The sequence below is a fragment of the Suncus etruscus genome, chromosome 17 (genome assembly GCF_024139225.1).
Source record: "Suncus etruscus isolate mSunEtr1 chromosome 17, mSunEtr1.pri.cur, whole genome shotgun sequence".
NCBI lineage: Eukaryota > Metazoa > Chordata > Mammalia > Eulipotyphla > Soricidae > Suncus > Suncus etruscus.
The window spans coordinates 63,141,157-63,162,026 of NC_064864.1; the positions used below are offsets into that span (position 1 = coordinate 63,141,157).

General features: G+C 41.8%; 2 protein-coding genes across 2 annotated transcripts in view; one reads left to right on the top strand and one right to left on the bottom strand.

Annotated features, from left to right (window-relative positions):
• Window positions 1-20,870, bottom strand: part of SHTN1 (shootin 1) — a 196,650-nt gene that overhangs the window by 51,228 nt on the left and 124,552 nt on the right. The window lies entirely within an intron of this gene.
• ENO4 (enolase 4) overlaps window positions 1-20,870 on the top strand; it is a 37,397-nt gene that overhangs the window by 6,514 nt on the left and 10,013 nt on the right. The window contains exons 4-11 of the mRNA XM_049764538.1: window positions 1,533-1,663; window positions 5,599-5,765; window positions 5,855-5,986; window positions 7,937-7,987; window positions 8,859-8,915; window positions 11,584-11,751; window positions 17,295-17,420; window positions 18,798-18,993. Of these exons, the coding sequence (XP_049620495.1) occupies window positions 1,533-1,663; window positions 5,599-5,765; window positions 5,855-5,986; window positions 7,937-7,987; window positions 8,859-8,915; window positions 11,584-11,751; window positions 17,295-17,420; window positions 18,798-18,993 (1,028 nt within the window). The remainder of the gene's footprint in view (window positions 1-1,532; window positions 1,664-5,598; window positions 5,766-5,854; window positions 5,987-7,936; window positions 7,988-8,858; window positions 8,916-11,583; window positions 11,752-17,294; window positions 17,421-18,797; window positions 18,994-20,870) is intronic.

Below are 20,870 nucleotides of genomic sequence, written 5' to 3' on the forward strand. Positions count from 1 at the left end.
TACAGAGATACTACAAAGTTTCCCTTCACTATTATTCTTATTGTTTTGATCCCAGATCTCCCTCATTCTTGATTTTTGTGTTAAATCTTTTAATACAGAGGGATCATAAGGGTATTGTGGGAATACCAAGTTTTTTAATTTCTTCATGTGTGGAAACAACACTTTGCCACCACAGTTGACAGTTTAGCTGAGCATGGACTTCTATTGTTTTAAGTCAGTGTCTCTTCTTCTCTTGAAAATACCATTCCCCAGCATCTGGATTATTAGCTGGTTTAATCCAAATCAGATTCCATATCTCTGTTATTTAATTGGTCCATTTTTATTAATAGAATATTTATTTATGGAATATTTTGGCCTCATTTAATTTTGGGGGACTGAAAATTTATGTGGCTGTATCTAAGTGGGCTTCCTTGTTTTTAAAAACCATTTAAGTCCCTCAACTATTTCCTGAAAATAAAGGGAAAAAGGGGGTTCTGCCAAAATCACTGCATTTCAATATCTTTTTTTTTTCGGGCCACACTCGTTTGATGCTCAGGGGTTGGTTACTCCTGGGTAAGCACTCAGAAATCGCTCCTGGCTTGGGGGGACCATCTGGGAGGCTGGGGGATCGAACCGCGGTCCTTCCTTGGCTAGCGCTTGCAAGGCAGACACCTTACCTCTAGCGCCACCTCGCCGGCCCCAGTGTCTTTTCTTAAATCATTCTGTTTCTCAGGGATGGAGCAATAGTACAGCAGGTGGTTGTTTACCTTGCACAAGGCTAACCCAGGTTTGATCTTCAGCATCCCATATGATCCCACAAGTTTCATCACAATTAATTCCTTAGCAGAGCTAGGTAATCCCTGAACACCAGTGGGTGTGGCCTCAAAACAAACAAATAATTTTATTTCTCACATTTATTCCGAAGGAAAAAATCAGTAGCTCTTAAACAGTTTATAGCTTCATATTTTCCTATACAGGGCCAGAGAGATAGCACAGAGGTAGGGTGTTTGCCTTGTATGCATCGACCTTGGAGGGACCTGGTTCAATTCCCGGCATTCCATATGGTCCCCAAACCTGCCAGGGGTGATTTCTGAGTGCAGAGCCAGGAGTAACCCCTGAGATCTGCTGGGTGTGACCAAAAAAAACACACAATAGATAAATAAATTAGTTAAAAAACCAAATTTTCCTTTACAAATATAGTGCTCAAATAATTAAAATAATTGAACACCTGAGTGTATTTCCAGACAAAAATTAATTTTAATTCCTAAACACAAGTTTATACAAACATCATTATTTGGGGGGCCTTGAAAGAACGTAAAAGATGATTTCTGGGATGCTGGGGATCGAACCCTGGTCCGTCCTGGATTAGCCACGTGCAAAGCAAATGACCTACGGCTGTGCTTTTGCTCCAGACCAGTTGATTTCTTCTTAAATGGTTGAAAGGGCAGTTAATTCCTGAAATACTCCGGGGCCAGCACTTAAATATAACCACAATTACAAATGATATTCCCAAATATTCTCATTGTGATTTCATGCTACTTTCTTGCCATTAGGAACTTTTTTGAAGAAAAAGTACATGATGAGAAGGAGAGAAAACTAGAAAAGAAGATATCAGCAGTCCCCATTCCTTCAGCACCACCCCCCTCTCCTCCACCAGCAGCCAAAAAGAAAGGACAGAAGGCAGGTAGGTGTTGCAGACTAGCTGAGTTGGGCAGCACTGAGAGGGGTTTCATTGTTAATCGATAGGAGAATGGGAGCAAGGAGTCGGCAAAGAGTGGATACTCAGATCAGAAACACTCAAGAATAGTTGGAACTGAGTCTGATTTATTGGGAGTTAAATATTATTCATATTTAAGCAAAAGATTATCAATAGTAGGAAGTTGGGTAGATCAAGTGTAGCATGTTTTTTTACTATAGAATAAACATTATGTGTCAGCATAATCTTTAGACAGTCATCTAAACATTATATGTATATTGTAAATTCTTTCTCATCAGTTTCATTTACCATAAACAGACACCAGAAAAGTACTTATTATTTCCTTTTGGATATGATTCTTGGTAGTCAACAGAAATCAGAAAAATACTTATTCTTTCCTCTTAGATATGATTCTTGCTAGTCAGTTATTAATCAACAAAGTATAATCCTATTATCCATTTAATATTATACCAAAGGACTATTTTGAAAAAATGACAGATGTAACTAAAAGACCAAACACACCTTTAGCCTACACAATACTAAATAACTGACTAAAAATATTATTATTGATTTTACCAGCTTGGAATAATATTATTGTACATTCTACCAGGTTGAGAAAAATATTATTGTAGATTATTCTACTAGCTTAGAGTAAGTAAAGTATGTTCCAGAAATTATTGTTTTAATGCAAGGGAAAAATGCACACAGTTTTGTTTTGTTTTTTTTGTACTCAGCATTGTTAATTCTCATTATACATTAATGTTTAGTCAGTTCATGCTTGCTATCCTTCCAAGTGCTAACCTAAGTCACAACTGGCCTTTTCTTAGCAGTGTCTGCCAGGACCGCATCCCCTTTATTAGGGGGGAGGCTGAACCTTCCTCCACAGTAGTCCTACTGGAATCCAGCCATCATGCCTGTAGGCTGGGGGCTATGGCAGGTGTGTGGCCCCTTGCAGAATCTTGAATGAGAAATCCCTGAGAAAGGCAGTTTGGCTGCCTTTCCAAACTACAGCCTCTGCTGCAGATGTTGATGGTTTCCAGCCCAGAACCACCCATCAAGCCAATGCATGCTTGAAGCTATCATGCTAGACCGGCAGGGTTTTACCCCATCTCACCCTCTGGTTTTATTTCTAGGTAAAGTTATTCCTCCCTCAGGGACCACAAAGAGTACATTGGGTAGGGCATTTGCCTTGCCAACCTGGGTTTCATTCCTGCACAACAGGTCTCCCACATCTACCAGAAGTGACCCTTGAGTGCAGAGCCAGGAGCAAGTTCTGGGCACAGCCCATTGTGGCAAAAAAATTTTTTTTTTCCCTCAGGGGTGAGCATTTGGTGAATAAAGTGCACAGAATGATGACAGGGCTGGGAGTAGGTAAAAGAAAGAGGGTTTCTATGAGCTTAGCCAAAAGCCACTCATATATTAATGATGTCCTTTGATACAGATAACCAGCTTTATCTCAGACATATGTCATGGGACAATGCAAAATTTTCTTTGGAAAACTATGTAATCTTTTTTGCTTGTTTTGGTTTTGAGTCACATTTGATGATGCTCAGGGATTACTTTTGGCTCTGTGCTCAGGGAGCACTCCTGGGAGAGTTGGGGGATCATATGGAATGCCAGTGATACAACCCCAGGTCAGCAGCATGTAAGGCAAGCATCCTACTCATTATGCTATTCCTCCAATCCAATTTCATTATCTTAAAGGAAATAAGCCAAGTCATCTCAGCCTAAAAGTTATCATGGCGGGGCCAGGCGGTGGCGCTGGAGGTAAGGTAAGCCTTACCTGCGCTAGCCTAGGAGACGGACCTCGGTTCGATCCCCCGGCGTCCCATATGGTCCCCCAAGCCAGGAGCGACTTCTGAGCGCATAGCCAGGAGTAACCTCTGAGCGTCACCGGGTGTGGCCCAAAAACCAAAAAAAAAAAAAAAGTTATCATGGCTCTGCACATTCTAATATATTGCTAACTTCAGCTTCTCAAGCATGTTAATTCTGGGGCTACTGATGGAGCTAGTATGAAAACTGTGTTGTGTAGCCTGTCCATGATACATGGATCATATGTGCATCTATGCAATAGTTATATATGACAGACTTTCTTGTATTAATCTCCCAATCAGTGCCTTTTTCTTTTAAAAAATAAAAAAAAAATTTAAATGCCACGTACCCATGCATCCTCCACATGCTCTCTGGAATATCACCCAGGGGTGAACTTCTTGAATAAAAAAGGATAAGAACCAGAACAACCCATGGAGACATGTATATTAGGTTGATATACTTGTCTGTCTTATCTCCTACATTCAGATTCTGAAGCCTAGAAAGAAAGAGAAAAGAGTTGCCCAAACAAAGTAATTATGTTAAACTGAATTACGTTATATCATGGAAGAGTGGGGAAGACCACTAATGAATTGAAGGTGGTTTTCTTTAATGGGTCTTTATTTGGTGTGCTTTTGGAGGGTTGTGCTTTTGACATACAGAAAGAACATGGAGTTCAGGTTCTATTCAATAGAAGAGAATTCTAGAGAAGGATAATCATTGGCCAAACATATACTTTGTGCTGGTGCATCCATATGTCCTGTTGTAGATGCATGTTCTTGTTGTAGATGAGTGACTGTAAGGAAGGAGGGACTGGAGTGGACTCAAAGAAGAAGGAGAGCAAAGGCCAGGAAAGGCAGGGGACTTATAATGGATTCGAGGACAATGTGGGTAAATCTTGGGTTAGGACTTTGAATGGGGTGTTAGAACTGGAGCATCTCTTCTAGTGGGGCACTACAGGGCAGGAGAGATAGTATGAGTGGAACTGGGTTTGCTACCAGCATCCTACAGGGCCTTCTGTGCACTACCAGGAGTGATTCCTGAGCACAGAGATAGGAGTAACTAATCCCAGATCACCATCAGGTGTGGCCAAAAAAGCTAAACATTTTTTTTAAGACAAAGACTGAAACTCTACTATAAACATGTTTTTAATCATGGTGCTTAAATAAAGATATTATTATAATTTAAAAAATCAAGATAATAGCTATACCTCCTAATATTATTTGGTTTCCACATGACCTCACAAAAGAAAAGATCCCAAGAAAACTTATGCTATACTATAGCTTTAGTATATATTAACTTCTGAGCTTTTCTTGTGGCCATTAGTATTTAGTACTCCCTAAAAGAAATTGCCAGGAGCAATACATAATCAGAAGTGTGGTCAGGGTCAGAGAGATGGTGCAGGGGTTAAGGTTCTTGTTTTACATGCAGCTGGCTCCTTTTTGATACTTGGCACCTTATACAATCCCTAGTCCATGAAAAGTGATCCCTGAGCATCACTGGGTGTGTCCCCCAAACGAAAGTATGGTCAAAGATACAAAAAATTATGGCAAGAAAAAAAAGACACTGATATAAGAGAGCAACCAAGTGAGGGAAAAGTCTATCACATATAACTGTTACATAGATACACACATGAAGAATACTCTGCAGAAAGTTGCATATGCATATGGTGGGAGAAGGATTTGGAATTAAAAGGCTTCTCCAACTCCTTACTTTCTGTTAGTTACCAGAAAATCCTTAAAATCTCCCAAAGTCATGGTTTTCTTGGATCTGAATGCAGGACCTCATAGGATTGCTGACAGTTAATATTTTAGTGTCTTAACATTCCTTGGAGACTCAAAGATGGGGGAGTAATAAGTAAACTCAAACTGCAAATCACTGCAACTCCTTGGGCTCAGGTGGGGAATGGAATCTTCCCACCTGAGTCTCTCAGTATCTACATCCTACCTTTGTTACATGTGAGCAAGAAGGGTGGAGAGCTTCAAAGGGCCCAAGCTCCTGCTTTGGGTGCAGGATCTCAGGTTTGACTTTTTTGCCCTGCACCACTGATTTAGGCAGATTTCCTTATAGTCAGTCTTCCCTGAAGGACTCTTGGATCTGAATTTTTTCCTCAGGGAAAAAGGAAATACCAGTGGAGAAACCTGTGACCCCTGCAGAGCCAGCAGAGCCTGTGCTGTGTGGAAGCATGGCCATTGGGGCCCTGTCCCTGGCTGTTGCCAGGACCAGTGCTGCCTTGCGCAGTGAACCTCTGTACTTGAACATTGCATCACTCAAGCACAAGGTGAGATTCAGTCCTGCTCCATAACCAGGCCTGAGGGCACCTCAATATAGTCAAGCCATAGTTCTTTCTCCTGGGTTTCTGTGTTTCAGGAACTACCAAGCAAGTTCACGGTGCCTTTGCTGATGGTCTCTCTGCTCAGCTGTGGGAAGTCCTCACCTGGGAAGTTGAATTTAATGAAAGAAGTGATTTGTATACCCTACCCCGGATCATTGGCTAAACAGGTATCAGGTTCCTCGTCTTGTTCTTCTGTTCTTTTTCTTGTTCTTGTTCTTGTTGTTATTCTTCTTGTTCTTCCTTTTCTTCTTCTTCCTCATCCTCCTCTTTTTCCTCTTCTGCCTTCTTTCCTCTCCTCCTCTTCCTCCTCTTTTTGCTTGTTCTTCTGTTCTTATTCTTGTTTTTCCTCCTCTTTTTCTTCTCCCTCTTCCTTCTCCTCCTTGTCTCCTTTTTTGTTTGGGGAAAGGGATGTAGGCCATACCCAGAAGTTCTCAAAGACTTATTCCTGACTGAGTTCAGGAGTGACCCTTGTTGGTGCTCATGGGGATTTAGATGATTTGAAGAATTGAACCTGTAAAACTTTAACCCCTACTTTATGCCTCTGACTCTCTCAGGCCATTAAAAAAAAAAGGCACAAAGACTTTCATTAATGATCTTTTAGTGTAAGTCTCAGGTTTATGATACCAAAGGTGGAAGAATGAAATATAGTGAGAAAAAAAAAACTATTTTAGACCATCAGAGAGGTGGGATGGATGCGAGGGTAGTATCTGGGACCTCACGGATCACAGAGCCGATTTCTGAATCACCACGTGAGTTACTTTGCAGCTTGATAATGCTGGGTGGTTGCTCCTGGTGGGGAATGAAGGACTTTTAGTGAATGGGGCTGCGCACTCTGGCAGAAATGAGAGGAAGCTGCCATGTTCCTGGTCATCCACCTGCAGATGAGAACCCCAGGGCTTAGCAGATTTCCCAGCCTGAGACAGAGTCAATCAATGTTAGTAGGACATGGGATGGTGGAGTCCTGAGTCACTCTCTGCCACTCAAGGGCATACCAGGGTATTTGTGTAGCCGAACAAGTTGATGAGCCTCTCATTCTCATACCAGTTAGATATCACAGAGAACTAAGTGTGGTTCCCCTGTTAAATGTTCTTAGAATAGGAGATGAAACACCAGCCTCCATAGGAACAGATGAGGGGTTGGGAGGAAGGTCCTGAAAATGGTGCACCATCCCAGTGGACTAAAGTGAGAATACCAAGGACATGTTGTTTCTCACAGCATAGGGTACCACCAGAGTGATCCTGACTACTTGTTGAGGCCTTTAGGGAAACACTCAGGGCCTGAGTGGCTCCAGGAATTGAGTCAGACTCAGCAGCATGCAGACAGGCAGGCCAACCTCTGGGCACTCTGGTTGGCTTTGGAGCCATCTTTAATACAGCAAATGAAAATCAATTTCTTAAACATTTCTTTTCTGTTTTTGGTTTTTGGTTCATACCCAGTGGGGCTCAGGGCTTCTGGCTCTGTGCTCAGGAATCACTCCTAGCAGAGCTTAGAGCACCATGTAGAGTTACAGGGATAGGTTTCTGGGTTGGCTATATGCAGGCAAGAGTTTGCCCACTGAACTAGTGCTCTGGCCCTGCTAGATTGTTTTTTTAAAAAGAATAATCATTACCTAAGCAACTGACCAACATTTCTACCCAACTGTTGGATCCTCTGGGTGCCAGTCTCTCTCTAATGAGGAACCAACACTGTGCATACTCTCACCTACCTGCTTGTGCCAATCCCAAGGCCCCCAGAGACCTCTTTCCACCTGGTAGGTGATAGCAGGTTCACTTAGTTTCACACTCAAGAATGAGAAACTCTTGGTTCTCTGTGACCAGCATCATGAGGAGGCTGGTTAGAAGGAAAGTGAATGACATTGAGTCTGACCCAACCTACTGAAGCAGTTGGTTCTGGGACAATAAGGAAAGGGAATGGAGCAAGAAGATTCTCTTATTTACCTCCACTAAGGTAAAATTGAGGGTTGAAGAGTAACATTTCATCCTCTGATTTTTATCCGCTAGCCAGGATAGCTTGTCAGGGCCCCTATGGATTCTCCAACTTAGGAATAACCTGTGTGGTCTGTCTTACTTTTAACATTGCTAGACTGCAGTTGTGGAAGATGTTTATTCTACTTATAGGGTGTGGCCATGCTTCTGGAAATTCAGAAACACATTTACAGAACGGAAGTGGTAAGTAAGGAGAGCCTGTTAGTTGCCCACTAATGATGTGGTGTCTCACTTAAAGTTCACTGTGGATTGACAATGTGTTCTGTTCTGTTTCTGTTTTCCTTTCCCTTTCTTTTTTATTGTTGTTCCACAACCAGAGGTTGGACACCCTTGGTGCCAATGTTCAAGAGAGCCCAAACAGCAGAGCTGTTGGATAAATTTAGTATGTATGTGTGGGCTGCTACTGGGGTCCAACTCTCTGCCTCACTTGCTTTGGGCGTACAAGAAAGTACTTTGCCATGGAGCCATCCCCAAGCCCTGTACTTTTGTTGCTGTTATTGTTGTTGTTGTTGTTATTACTATTATTAATTTTGGGGCTGTGTGCAGGGGTGCTAAGGGATAACTTCTGGTGGTGCTTAGGGGACTATCTGGGGTGCTAGATTTCAAACCTAGATCACCCACCTGCAAGGGAAATACTCCTACCTGTTGTGCTATTGCTCTGAACCCCTGTTATTTTTTTTTATATTTTTTAAATAACCCCTGTTATTTTTATATGAAAAGTATATTAATTTGTTTGGGGTTTCCCAGAGAAACCAAACTCAGAGTCCCCCATTGGCTATGGATCTTGTTTTTAAGGTTCTTAGCAATCCAATTTTGATTTCTGGATCATCTGGCTCTGGCCCAAGCTCCTGATTTCTATTGAAGAAAGGTGTGGACTTCTGAGACATAAGGGGCACTTGTATACATTTGTGTGCATGTGTGTGTATGTCCAGATGGTTTGGCTTCTGTGACAGGGCAGACCCAAGATCAGGGAGCAGCCCAGAGGACTTGGAAGCCTTTTGCTGTCAGACAGGTGTGAAGAGCCTCAAATGATGCTTTTATCTTTTGTTCACAGCTAACTACTCCAAAAACAGAGCCCAAAAAAGGGCATAATGGAGGAAAACGTGGTCAGGTGAGCACCTGGATTTATACCTTGCCTCCACACGGCACTTTCTCCAGCCCCCTTTCCCCTCATGGTGCCTTTTCCCCCAGCACCATGGCCAGCATTGAGAATGGTTCTGGCAGAATGGATCTGGCAGGAGCGAATAGACCAGGCCCCCTGTGGAAGGCCATTGTCCTCCCCTTGGCCTCTCTGGTGTGGCTGCTGGGCCTTCATACCAGCAGTTGTCTGGACAACGGGGTAATAGGATTACATGGAACCCTGGAGGTGAAGTGCTTGGGAGGTTGAAGTGCCCGGGTAACCAAATGAAAGGCAGAGTGGATGCTTTGGAACTTCATTCTATGGAAGGAAATGGGGTGGGAAGAGTACAGAAAGGAAGGTCTTTTCTCTCACCTTTCCCTAGCGCAGGTACCCCATTCTGGACAAACTGCTCCTGGGAGTTTCGGCAGTTTTCTCATGGAAAATGGCCCCAATTCTCTAAGAGCTGCTGACTGGGACAGTCTGGCCCTCTGGGGAAGACGGTGTCTGACAGTCAGGTGTCACTTAAACCCTGAAATTGTCTTTTAAGCAAAACAGGATAGCAGGTTTCTCTCTGCTTCTGCTAAGACCTTTTCTCACTGACATGATAATGGAAGGAGGTCCTATGAGCACCTGCTCCACACCTGTCAAATAGCAGCACTTTTCAGGAGAGTTAGGACAGCCTCTAAGAGCCCAGGGAACACCAGCTGCTCCATTACAGGTGCTGTCTTGGGTGCTCTGAACCTGCCATCACTCTTTCCTTCCTGACTGGGGCTAAGGAAGAAGGGGAGAATGTGGTGGAGATGAAACAGTTCTCATAGCCCAGAGCAGTCCATCCTGTGAGTCACTGACTGCCACAAGCACAATGTCAACAGTCAGGCCTGTTAGAATGACACAGCTGCCCAACAGTAGGACCTTACAAAGGAAGCTAGGGTGAGGGACAGGCACCAACTCTTTGCACTTTCCTTCAGGTCAGCAGGTGGTCATAGGTAATCCAAGACATGTAGACTAAGACCAGTTCTGCTATGATCAGCTTTGCTTTTATTACTGCCACTGCCACTGTTACCATTGCTAATATTGCAACCATGATTCCCTCCTACTTCCTGCCTCCTTTCCATCCTACTTCCTATTCCCTCCTCCTTACTATTTCCTATTTCCTTCTACTTCTTGCTCCATTCTCCCTCCTATTTCCTATTCCTGCTCCCTCTCCCCCTACTTCCTGTGCCCTCCTCCTTACTATTTTCTCTTTCTCTTTTTCTTTTTCTTTTTTTTTTTTTTTTTTTGGTTTTTGGGCCACACCTGGTAACACTCAGGGGTTACGCCTGACTATGCGCTCAGAAGTTGCTCCTGGCTTGGGGGACCATATGGGATGTCGGGGGATCGAACTGCGGTCTGTCCAAGGCTAGGGCAGGCAAGGCAGGCACCTTACCTCTAGTGCCACTGCCCGGCCCCCTCCTTACTATTTTCTGTTCCCTCCTCACTATTTGCTATTTCCTGTTCCCGCCTCACTATTTGCTATTCCCTGCTCCCTCCTCCCTGTTGATGCTGGTATTCTGAGTTTCAGTCGTTTGCAGAGAGACCTTAAATGCTAGATTCTAAACATTAGAGCTGTGTGTGCTGAAGCTACACCCTCTGGGATAAAATTTGCTTCAAAGGAACCAGAGTTAAGAATTAAGTGTGAAAGCATTTGCCTTGCACACAGACAACCCTAGTTTGATCCTTGCATATGGTCTCCTGAGGACTGCCAAAGGTGAGTCCCAGGAGCCAGGAGTAAGCCCTGAGCATTGTTGCATATGGCCCAGACTCCTCAATCCCTTCAAGTTTGTTTCAACTCTTAAACTCCCCTTTATTAACCCCATTACAGAGAGTCCACAGAATTCTCTCTGTTTGCTGCATCAACGAATTGGTATTTGAAGAGTGGGGTGGTTCCCACAGTTTTGACAGCATAAAAGAAAACAGATATTCACAAGGATTTTTACCATGGTTTCTGATAGTGCTTAAGCTTCTAGTTGCATATACATGTATACATATATATATATAGTTTTTTTATATGTATGCGTATATATATATATATCTGTATATATAGGTATAAGATAAAATGGAAGCCCAGCAGAGTTAGGGAGTGGGAGGAAGCACTAGCAGGGAACCCCCACTATTATGTAAGGACAATGTCAGAGTCTGATGAGAAAGAAACTGGTATTCCCTAATCAGATTAAAAATCCTGTAAACATGGGATTGGACAGTGGTGCAAGCAGTAAGGCATTTGCCTTGCATGCACTAACCTGGGACAGACCGTGGTTCCATCCCCTGGCAACCCATAGGGTTCCCCAAGCCAGGAGCGATTTCTGAGCGCATAGCCACGAATAACCCCTGAGCATCACCAGGTATGGCCCCCAAACAAACAAACAAAAAATCTTAGGAAGTAAACAATTTATGGTCTTAGGAAATGGTCTTAGAAAATCTTAGGAAGTAAACAACTTTCTCTCAGATAACCAGGGCCATCCCTCTGTCCAGGGCATTCACAGAAATCAGCTGGCCCTGGACACAAGCCCAAATGCTCATCTTGGAGAACTGTGGGCAGAGACTGTGTTGGCTCCTATGCAGCCTCTTCAGCTCCTCAAGAGACTCTCTTTACATGCCTTGCTTTCTTTGGCTCTTGCAGGTTCACGTCTCTGGTAAGATGTCCCATCTGGGCTGTTTAACCATCAGCTATGACACACTAGAGCAGCCTCTGCAACTAATACAGGGAATCTGCACAAATATGGGTTTAGAGCTGGGAACAAATCTGCATCTGGCCATTAACTGTGCTGCTCACGAACTGATGGACTATGTAAGTTCTCTTGCCGGACAGAGTTGCATCCCGGGCACTCTTTTCTGAACATTAGTGTTCCAAAGAAGAGCACCCTTCTGTCTTTCTCAAATAATCCTGATTTTTTTTTTGTTTGTTTATTGGCAACACCCAAAAGTGCTCCAGCGTTACTCCTGGCTCTATAGTCAGGAAGTAATCCTCGAAGGCTTGGAAGACCACCCTGGATTCCATAGATTGAACCTGAGTCATCTGCATGCAAGGACAACTCCCTCCCTCCTATACTATACTATACTATAGCCCCAAACAATCCTGGTTTTAAAACTAATGTTTTTTTTTTAAACTAATGTTTTATTGAGGGGTTCTGTAACTAATTAGAGCCCTAAACAAAGGTGTTCCCCCAACTTCCTTTTTCCCTAAATCTCTTCTTGGTATGTAAAAGCCCACCTGGATTACAGGACCTTCCTCCACCCTGATGGATTTGGTTCTGTATGATAAAGAGAGAGGAGTTAAAGCTTTGGTGTGCATAGAGAGCACAAGGCAAAGAGAGACATTGAGGCAAAAAGCAGACTGACTCTGATCAATTGGTATTATTTCTTCACCGCTACCCTGCTTCATCAGATCTGTCCATTTAAGGGGCTAAAAACATGATGCCTGGTGCAATCTCATCACTAATGGATATTTTTATTTTATAGGGCCCAAATAAATAGATTAGAGAAAGCCAAGATAGCTAATGACTGGAAAAGTATGGGTAAAAAGAAAAAAGAAAAGAAAAGAATGGGTAGCAGAACATGTCATTATAGAGAAAAATTTGTCATAAAAAGTGACTAAAATGGAGTGCTTATTTTGCAATCATCAGAGTTATTGGAGAGGATTAATTTAACAAACTAGTATGTTCTGCTGAGTACAAACAATCATTGGGTGGGTAAAGGCTGGCTTTGTCAAGCGTGAAAAGTGGATTAGTTGTGTCTGACTTGATAAGCCCTTCTAGACCCATGGTCCTGAGAGTTTCTGCTGTGACTCACTTTTTGAATTAAAAAAATATTTCCAAGTTATTGAATTTTATGGGGAATCTGCTTTCAGCTAATTAAACCCAGGGCCTCTTTATCCACCACCAAGGGAGGAGGGCACGTTAGCAATGCGACTTCACCTGGGGACCATGCCTCCTGGAGGGAGTGATTTTGGAAAAGAAAGAAGGGGAAAGAGATGTATTTAAAAATAATGCAGCCCTTACTTCCTCTGAGTACTACTACTACTACTATACCAGCAATTAACTACTATGCCAGCAATTGACCTTTAAACTTGGGAAATTAGCACATTAGGGAAGCAATTAGAGCATTTCTTTTTTACATAGATTCCTATTTCCCATTTTCAAGCACATGTGTGCCTCATCCATATCTCCTGAAGTGAGCAGCCTCTTCCCCAGAAGTAATAGTGACTTGATACTTCACGTCCAATCTAGGGAACATGACCAGGTGGGATTCTTTCATTTATAATTCCTTGAAGGCAAAAGGGAAAGTCCTAAGTCTCAACTGCTTTTTAAAAGTTCTTATTATATTTTTTAGTTTTACAAACTACATTTATTTATTGATATTATGTGGTTTGCAATATTTCTTTCTCATGAACATAATTCCAACACCACACCTTTTACCAGTTTAACCAACTCCATCTTTCAAGGATCCCATTTTGTCATTTTCATAAAACTATTTCTTTTGATTATTTCTTTTTTTAATTAAATTAATGTCTTTATTTAAACACCTTACAAATATGATTGTAGTTGGGTTTCAGTCATGTAAAGAACACCCCCCTTCACCAGTGCAACATTCCCATCACCAATGTCCCAAATCTTCAAAAAAGTTCTTGTAATTTTCTAAAGAAGCAGAGGTGCATAAGGAAATGGTGAATAGTATTTTCTGTTGTTTGCATGATGATTTGTTTCTCTGCCTACCCCAAAGAAAAATAATTGTGTGTTTTTATCAGCAACCTACATCAAAAACTGTGACTATATTGACTGCTTATGCTAACTAAAATGGAAACTTCTTGCTTATATTTAGTAAATTGTATTTGTTTGATATCAGAAAATTCTTTTTTTTCAATTTTTATTGTGATCATAATGTCTTACATATCTTTCACAGTAGTATTTTAGGTACATATTAACATTGAATCAGGGGAATACCCATCACCAAATTTGTCCTCCCCCTATCCCAGTTCCTTTTCTGCAACCCATATATTCCACCATCACCCCCCAGGTGCTAGAGTAGGTGGACCCCTCTTTGTCTAGCTTACTATTAGGGTCATATATCTGTTTGGTCCTGGTACCCTCCCTTGTTTCACCCTCTATTTAAGAGGCGGAGCTAGATAAATTGAGTTATGTGGTTTTGTTTGAAGGAAAGAAAAGCAATAGAATGGGGTACAAAATAAGAAAAAAAAATAAAAAAAAAGTCAAATACTTTGAAAATGGGCGGAGACCTCTAGAGGCTTTCAATCTCAGTTTGAGAGAGGACATGAAAAAGGTAATTGAAACACCACAACAATACAGAAAGAAATATCAAATTAAATATCCAGTGAGCACTACAGCAATAAAGACAAGCACCACACAATAGTCTCGGTTCTGAAATCAAATCATGCCGAGTGCAAAAAGAAACAGAAAGATAAGATCAAATAAAATAAAATTGGAGATATCAACTTCAATATATTCACCAAAATAAAGATGTCAAAAAAATCGATCAATCAATAAATAAATGTGTGGAACGATGATTATTTTGTGTTTTTTCTTTCTTTTTCCCCCTGCATAGGCACATTAAGTATTGGGGATATTATAAAGGGAATTCCCTTGGCCTAGGAGTTATAGGCTTTCTCTACCCCTGAAGTATACTGTCATGGGATTAACTGTAGACTCCTTGCATGTAGACTCCTCGGTGCTTTTGTGGTGTATGGAAGACTTCTGCTTCGTTTTGTATGGTAAAATCAGACCTCTGTATCTAGAGATCTTGGTGACTGTGCAGCTCAAGGAATGGAGCTTATGATGGAGTCTTTCTTTGTGGTCCTAGGAGTTCTGCTTCTTCAGTGTCATTTTAATCCATCTTCTGTAATTGGTGGTCTTGGTCATTATGTTGCTACTAGGATGGAGCCTGAGATAAAGTCTTTCACTATGTTTCCGGAAGACCCGTTCAGTTGCAGTTGTCTCAGTCAGACCTCTGGAGTTGGAGATCTTGTTTGTTGAACAGATCGTAGACCAAAAAATCTAGGCTAGAGCTTTTCGTTGCTGTTGTTGTTGTTGGTCCTGGGATGCATACTGTCGAGTCCTGATTGTAACAACCAGTCATCTGTATATAGCCATCTTGGTTTTTGCTCAGGTCAAAGGGTGACATGTTTTCTGATTTTGTCTTATCGTTGGTTGATGAGGAAGGACAACTTGCTCTTAGATCAAGTTGTTCCCATTTCCTCGTTGTCAGGTTATAAATTTAGAACTGGCGCATGTTGGCATCAGAGCAGCATTATAAATGCCCTGGAGGGGATTTGGTTCCTGGAGCTGTTGTGGAGAACTCTGTAATTTCTATGTCTGGGATCCAGGAGTCAAGGCTGGATGGTCGTTGTCTAGTTCCCTGGAGTCTAAGTTGGTTCCACATGACATACGTTCAGGGTGGGAGATGTCCTTGTGTTGCAAAGAAGTATGAGTTCTTATCCCTAGTAGATAAGAGCTTGTTTTTACACGTAAAATTTCCCCTTGTTTAATATGTCTTTGCAGGAAGAAGTGGTGCTACATTATATTGTTGGTGGATTTTTGGGGGTGGAGAGAGAAGAAAACAGACACACACCAAAAAACAAAAATATATATGCTCACACATGATATAAGAAAATTCTTAACAGTGTTGACTCAAAGTCATTATCTCATTGACAAGATAGGACTTTACCACTTGACATGTGAGCAATAAAAGTTCTTGTTGCTTTTTAATGTAAAAAAAGAGAGTAAAATCCTTTCAAGAATACTTTCAAATATAGACTTTTTAGGAATCTATTGATTCCAATGGAATCAATTCTGTTTATTAGCAGTGGCCAAAATACATTAGCAACCTAACCGTCATTCTGGCCTATTTCCTCCTCACCCCCCCCCCATTCCCAAATATCTAAGTACCATTGCTGAGTCAGATTTTGGAGTCTGCGTACTTCTTTGCAGAAATGATAACAGATACTTTTTACATCACATCACATCTATATTTAATGTGGGTGGGGATATCAGGGGCTACTCCTGGCCCTGAGTTAAACACACTCCTGACAGTGCACAGGGGACCGTATATAGTGCTATGAATTGAATTGGGGTTGGCAGCATACAAACCAATTGCCTTAACATCTATAGTATTTCTCCAACTTTCAATATAATGCCCCTACTACTAGAAATCATGCTGGAAAGAAATGCCTTCATGGAACTCTCTTTCCTTCCATATTGGTTGTTAGTACCCTCAAAGTATAACCTAGTTTTCAAATTGTAGAATATTCAGTGAACAGGCCATTGTTTACTGTGAGTTGGAAGACAGAGCCTTCATGGGCCAGTTTGCCTCGCTGTCCCTTATACTTGATGAACCGATGTTACTGTTGACCCATGTTACTGTCGACCCTCTCAAGTGCTCTGAGCTCAGCTCTCTGAAAACCATGTTCTAAAGTAAGTCAGTGTTCCCCTTCTCTTCTGAACTGGCCTATTTTTGTTTTGTTTTGGGGCCACACCCAGCAGCCCTGAGGGGTTACTCTTGGCTCTGTACTTAGAAATAGCTCCTGGAAGGCTTGGGGACCATATGGATGCCAGGGATCAAACCCAGGTTGGCTATGGGCAAGGCTAATAATGCTCTACCTGCTGTGCTATAGCTCTGGCCATGAACTGGTCTTTCTGAACAGAAGCTTTCCTGTGAAGTTAGTGGAAGTGTACTATAGTTGAAGATGAGCTATAGCTCAGTGATACCACACCTGCTTGGATGCATGAGACTGCAGATTCAATCCCTAGCACACTGCCCTATGGGTCTAAGTGTAGCCCTGCAGCTCTGCTATCTGGAATCCCTGGTTCCACAACAAAACTCCTGTGCTCTGCAATCACATTCACAATTCCTAAGAGTCTGTGAGCCTGAGTGTTGTGGAAGCAAGGGAGGGGAGGATAAAAAAGTATAGAACTTCTGGGCTGGAGCAATAGCACAGCAGTAGGGCATTTGCCTTGCAAGCAGCTAATCCAGGAAGAACTTTGGTTCTATCCCTGGCATCCCATATGGTCCCCTGAGCCAGGAGCGATTTCTGAGTGCATAGCGAGAAGTAACCCTGAGCATTACAGCTCAAAAAGCAAATATATATACACATACATATATATGTATATTTGCTTTTATATAAAACTTTTTTTATAAAATTTCAAAAGAGATAAATGGTAACTCCATTTCCCCAGCTGATATTAAAAGTAAAATGAATAGTTGTTGCTTTTATTTTTTTCCTTGTGATGGTGTCTAAAAAGAAGTAGAAGAATAGGAATTACAGTTTAACACTCGGGGAGCTCATCACTTTTCCTTTCCTATTTTTCTTACACTGTTCAGAGTAAAGGAAAGTATGAAGTGATGACAGGAATGTACAAAAGCACAGCTGAGATGATGGACCTCTATGTGGACCTGATCAACAAGTTTCCTTCGATTATTGCCTTGATTGATCCTTTCAGGAAGGAGGTAACAGGATCTACCTTGCATTTAATAATAAAATGCAGATAGCAAAGCCTCATTCTTTCGCATTTGCCATTCCACATGCGCTGTCATTTCAGTGGGGACTGAGTTGCTTTATTTGGGCATTTAAGAGAAAAGGCACTTGAGGTAAATGAATAGCAGGAACACAAATACCTAGGAGCATATCTGTCTGTGGCATGAACCACACTCCCCCACTTCAGGAGTACCTGCATATTTACAAGCAGTCTGATATGAATGCAGCCTGCTGTGCAAACTGGTGCCTCATAGGTTAGTCATGGATCATTTTCAAGTGCTCACAGAAACAAGACTTCAGCTAGGCCAAATGCTTTCTTGCCTAAATCTGGTTATATTCCATATGCATGAAAGTCACAAAGCCCCATTTTCAGAAGCTCTGAGATATGGAACTTTTTTTTTTTGTACAAATGAAAGCATCTGTCAAGTCCTGTTTCCTTGCCATAGAACCTGTGCTTTCTCCACTGCTTCAACTCCAAACATAGTTTCTTGAATTGATGAATTCGAGAACCACTGCACATGGAGAAGACTCACCTATTTAAATTTGGGGGTCAAGATGAAGGTGTGGTTCTCTTTGGAGCCTCAGCTCTGTCTTTCTGAGCACTTTGGGAGTGAGCAAAGACTGGAATTCTCAAACCCGCAGGCCTGTCTTCTGAAACTCTCCCTAGACTCTGACCACCCATTTTTACTTGATTCTTATTTTGGCTGTGTGGGCCAATGCTCAGGTGTTGCTCCTGGCTCTGTGCTCAGGGATCACTCTGGGGGGTCCTGGGGGACTGTGTGATGCTGGGTATCAAACTAGGATTAGGTGTGTGCAAGCTAAGGACTTTAACCTCTGTAATAGCTCTCTGATCTTCACAGCTGTATTTCATGTAATGAAATGTACCTGTGTGGTCTTTTCTAAAGAGAGAAGTTGAAATGTGACAGCATAGTAATAGGCTTTCTTTTTAAATAAGCAACTTGTTTTATCTTGTGTCTCACCCATAAAAACAAGGGTGTTGAGAGTGAGGGCTTATTTAAGGTGTCTACTTCCTAGGGGTAAAACATAGTAAAAATCTCATAATTGATCAATCTTGGGTAGTTGAATAATATCCAGGTTTGAGTAACTCTGGAGTCAGTATGGAGAACAGCAATGAATGTGTATTAACGTTTGATTCCCAAACTGAGATTGAATTACTTTACATTTCTGTTCCATGACATGTGTTCATTTGAGTGGTTGTGGTACAGGCCCCACTCAGCCTGTGTGTCTCTCAGAAAGGGGTGAAAATGTGAGAATGTGCTAGAAAAGTCCTATTGTTTAATGATTGTACTTAATACATGATCGCAGTAGATTCTTAAATCTTTCCCCAGGACTCAGAACAGTGGGAAAGCATCTACCAAACTCTTGGTTCCAGGTGCTACATCATTGCAGGAGCTGCATCAAAAAGCATTTCTAAACTTTTAGAAGATGGAAACATCAGCAACCCCAAGTCCAGTGGGTTGATCATCAGGCACACAAATCAGACAACAATGTCAGATTTGGTAACCATCACTAATCTTACTGAGAGTGAGTGAAAACAGACGGGAAAGACTTAGTGATGCCAAAAGACAAATAATCAAAGGCGTGGAATATTGAAAGGAAAATAGCCTGATCTTCTATGTGGATGGCCCACAGCTTCCTGGGTCACTCACAAGATACTAGTAACAGCTAGGTGTGACAAGGACAAGGCCCATTCACCATCAGTGATATTAATTAGCCCTAGCACACAGTTTAATAAAATAAAATAAATTATTTTATTTGGGGGGGCTACACAAATGTTTGGTTTGTGTATTCAACTATCTTCAAGGATTACTTCTGGCTCTGCACTCATGAATGACTCCTGATGGGCTTGGGGGAATCATGTGAGACTAGGGATCGAACCTGGGTCAGTGTTGTGCAAAGCAAACATCCTACCCACTGTACTACCTTTCCAGCCCCCACTGCTCCCCCAAACACTAGTTTCTTTAAACTCCTCAAAAGTTTCTTTTTCTCACCACGAGGTCTTAGAACATGCTGTTTTTTTTTTTTTTTTTTTTTTAATTTTTTTTTTATTTAAACACCTTGATTACATACATGATTGTGTTTGGGTTTCAGTCATAAAAGGAACACCACCCATCACCAGTGCAACATTCCCATCACCCAAGTCCCAAATCACCCTCCTCCCCACCCAACCCCCGCCTGTACCCTAAACAGGCTCTACATTTCCCTCATACATTCTCAATATTAGGACAGTTCAAAATGTAGTTATTTCTCTAACTAAACTCATCACTCTTTGTGGTGAGCTTCCTGAGGTGAGCTGGAACTTCCAGCTCTTTTCTCTTTTGTGTCTGAAAATTATTATTACAAGGGTGTCTTTCATTTTTCTTAAAACCCATAGATGAGTGAGACCATTCTGCGTTTTTCTCTCTCTCTCTGACTTATTTCACTCAGCATAATAGATTCCATGTACATCCATGTATAGGAAAATTTCATGACTTCATCTCTCCTGACAGCTGCATAATATTCCATTGTGTATATGTACCACAGTTTCTTTAGCCATTCATCTGTTGAAGGGCATCTTGGTTGTTTCCAGAGTCTTGCTATGGTAAATAGAGCTGCAATGAATATAGGTGTAAGGAAGGGGTTTTTGTATTGTATTTTTGTGTTCCTAGGGTATATTCCTAGGAGTGCTATAGCTGGATCGTATGGGAGCTCGATTTCCAGTTTTTGGAGGAATCTCCATATCGCTTTCCATAAAGGTTGAACTAGACAGCATTCCCACCAGCAGTGGATAAGAGTTCCTTTCTCTCCACATCCCCGCCAACACTGTTTATTCTCATTCTTTGTGATGTGTGCCATTCTCTGGGGTGTGAGGTGGTATCTCATCGTTGTTTTGATTTGCATCTCCCTGATGATTAGTGATGTGGAACATTTTTTCATGTGTCTTTTGGCCATGCGTATTTCTTCTTTGTCAAAGTGTCTGTTCATTTCTTCTCCCCATTTTTTGATGGGGTTAGATGTTTTTTTCTTGTAAAGTTCTGTCAGTGCCTTGTATATTTTGGAGATTAGCCCCTTATCTGATGGGTATTGGGTGAATAGTTTCTCCCACTCAGTGGGTGGCTCTTGTATCCTGGGCACTATTTCCTTTGAGGTGCAGAAGCTTCTCAGCTTAATATATTCCCATCTGTTAATCTCTGCTTTCACTTGCTTGGAGAGTGCAGTTTCCTCCTTGAAGATGCCTGTAATGTCCTGTAGTGTTTTGCCTATGTGCTGTTCTATATATCTTATGGTTTTGGGGCTGATATCGAGGTCTTTAATCCATTTGGATTTTACCTTTGTACATGATGTTAGCTGGGGGTCTAAGTTTAATTTTTTGCAAGTGGCTATCCAATTGTGCCAACACCACTTGTTGAAGAGGCTTTCCC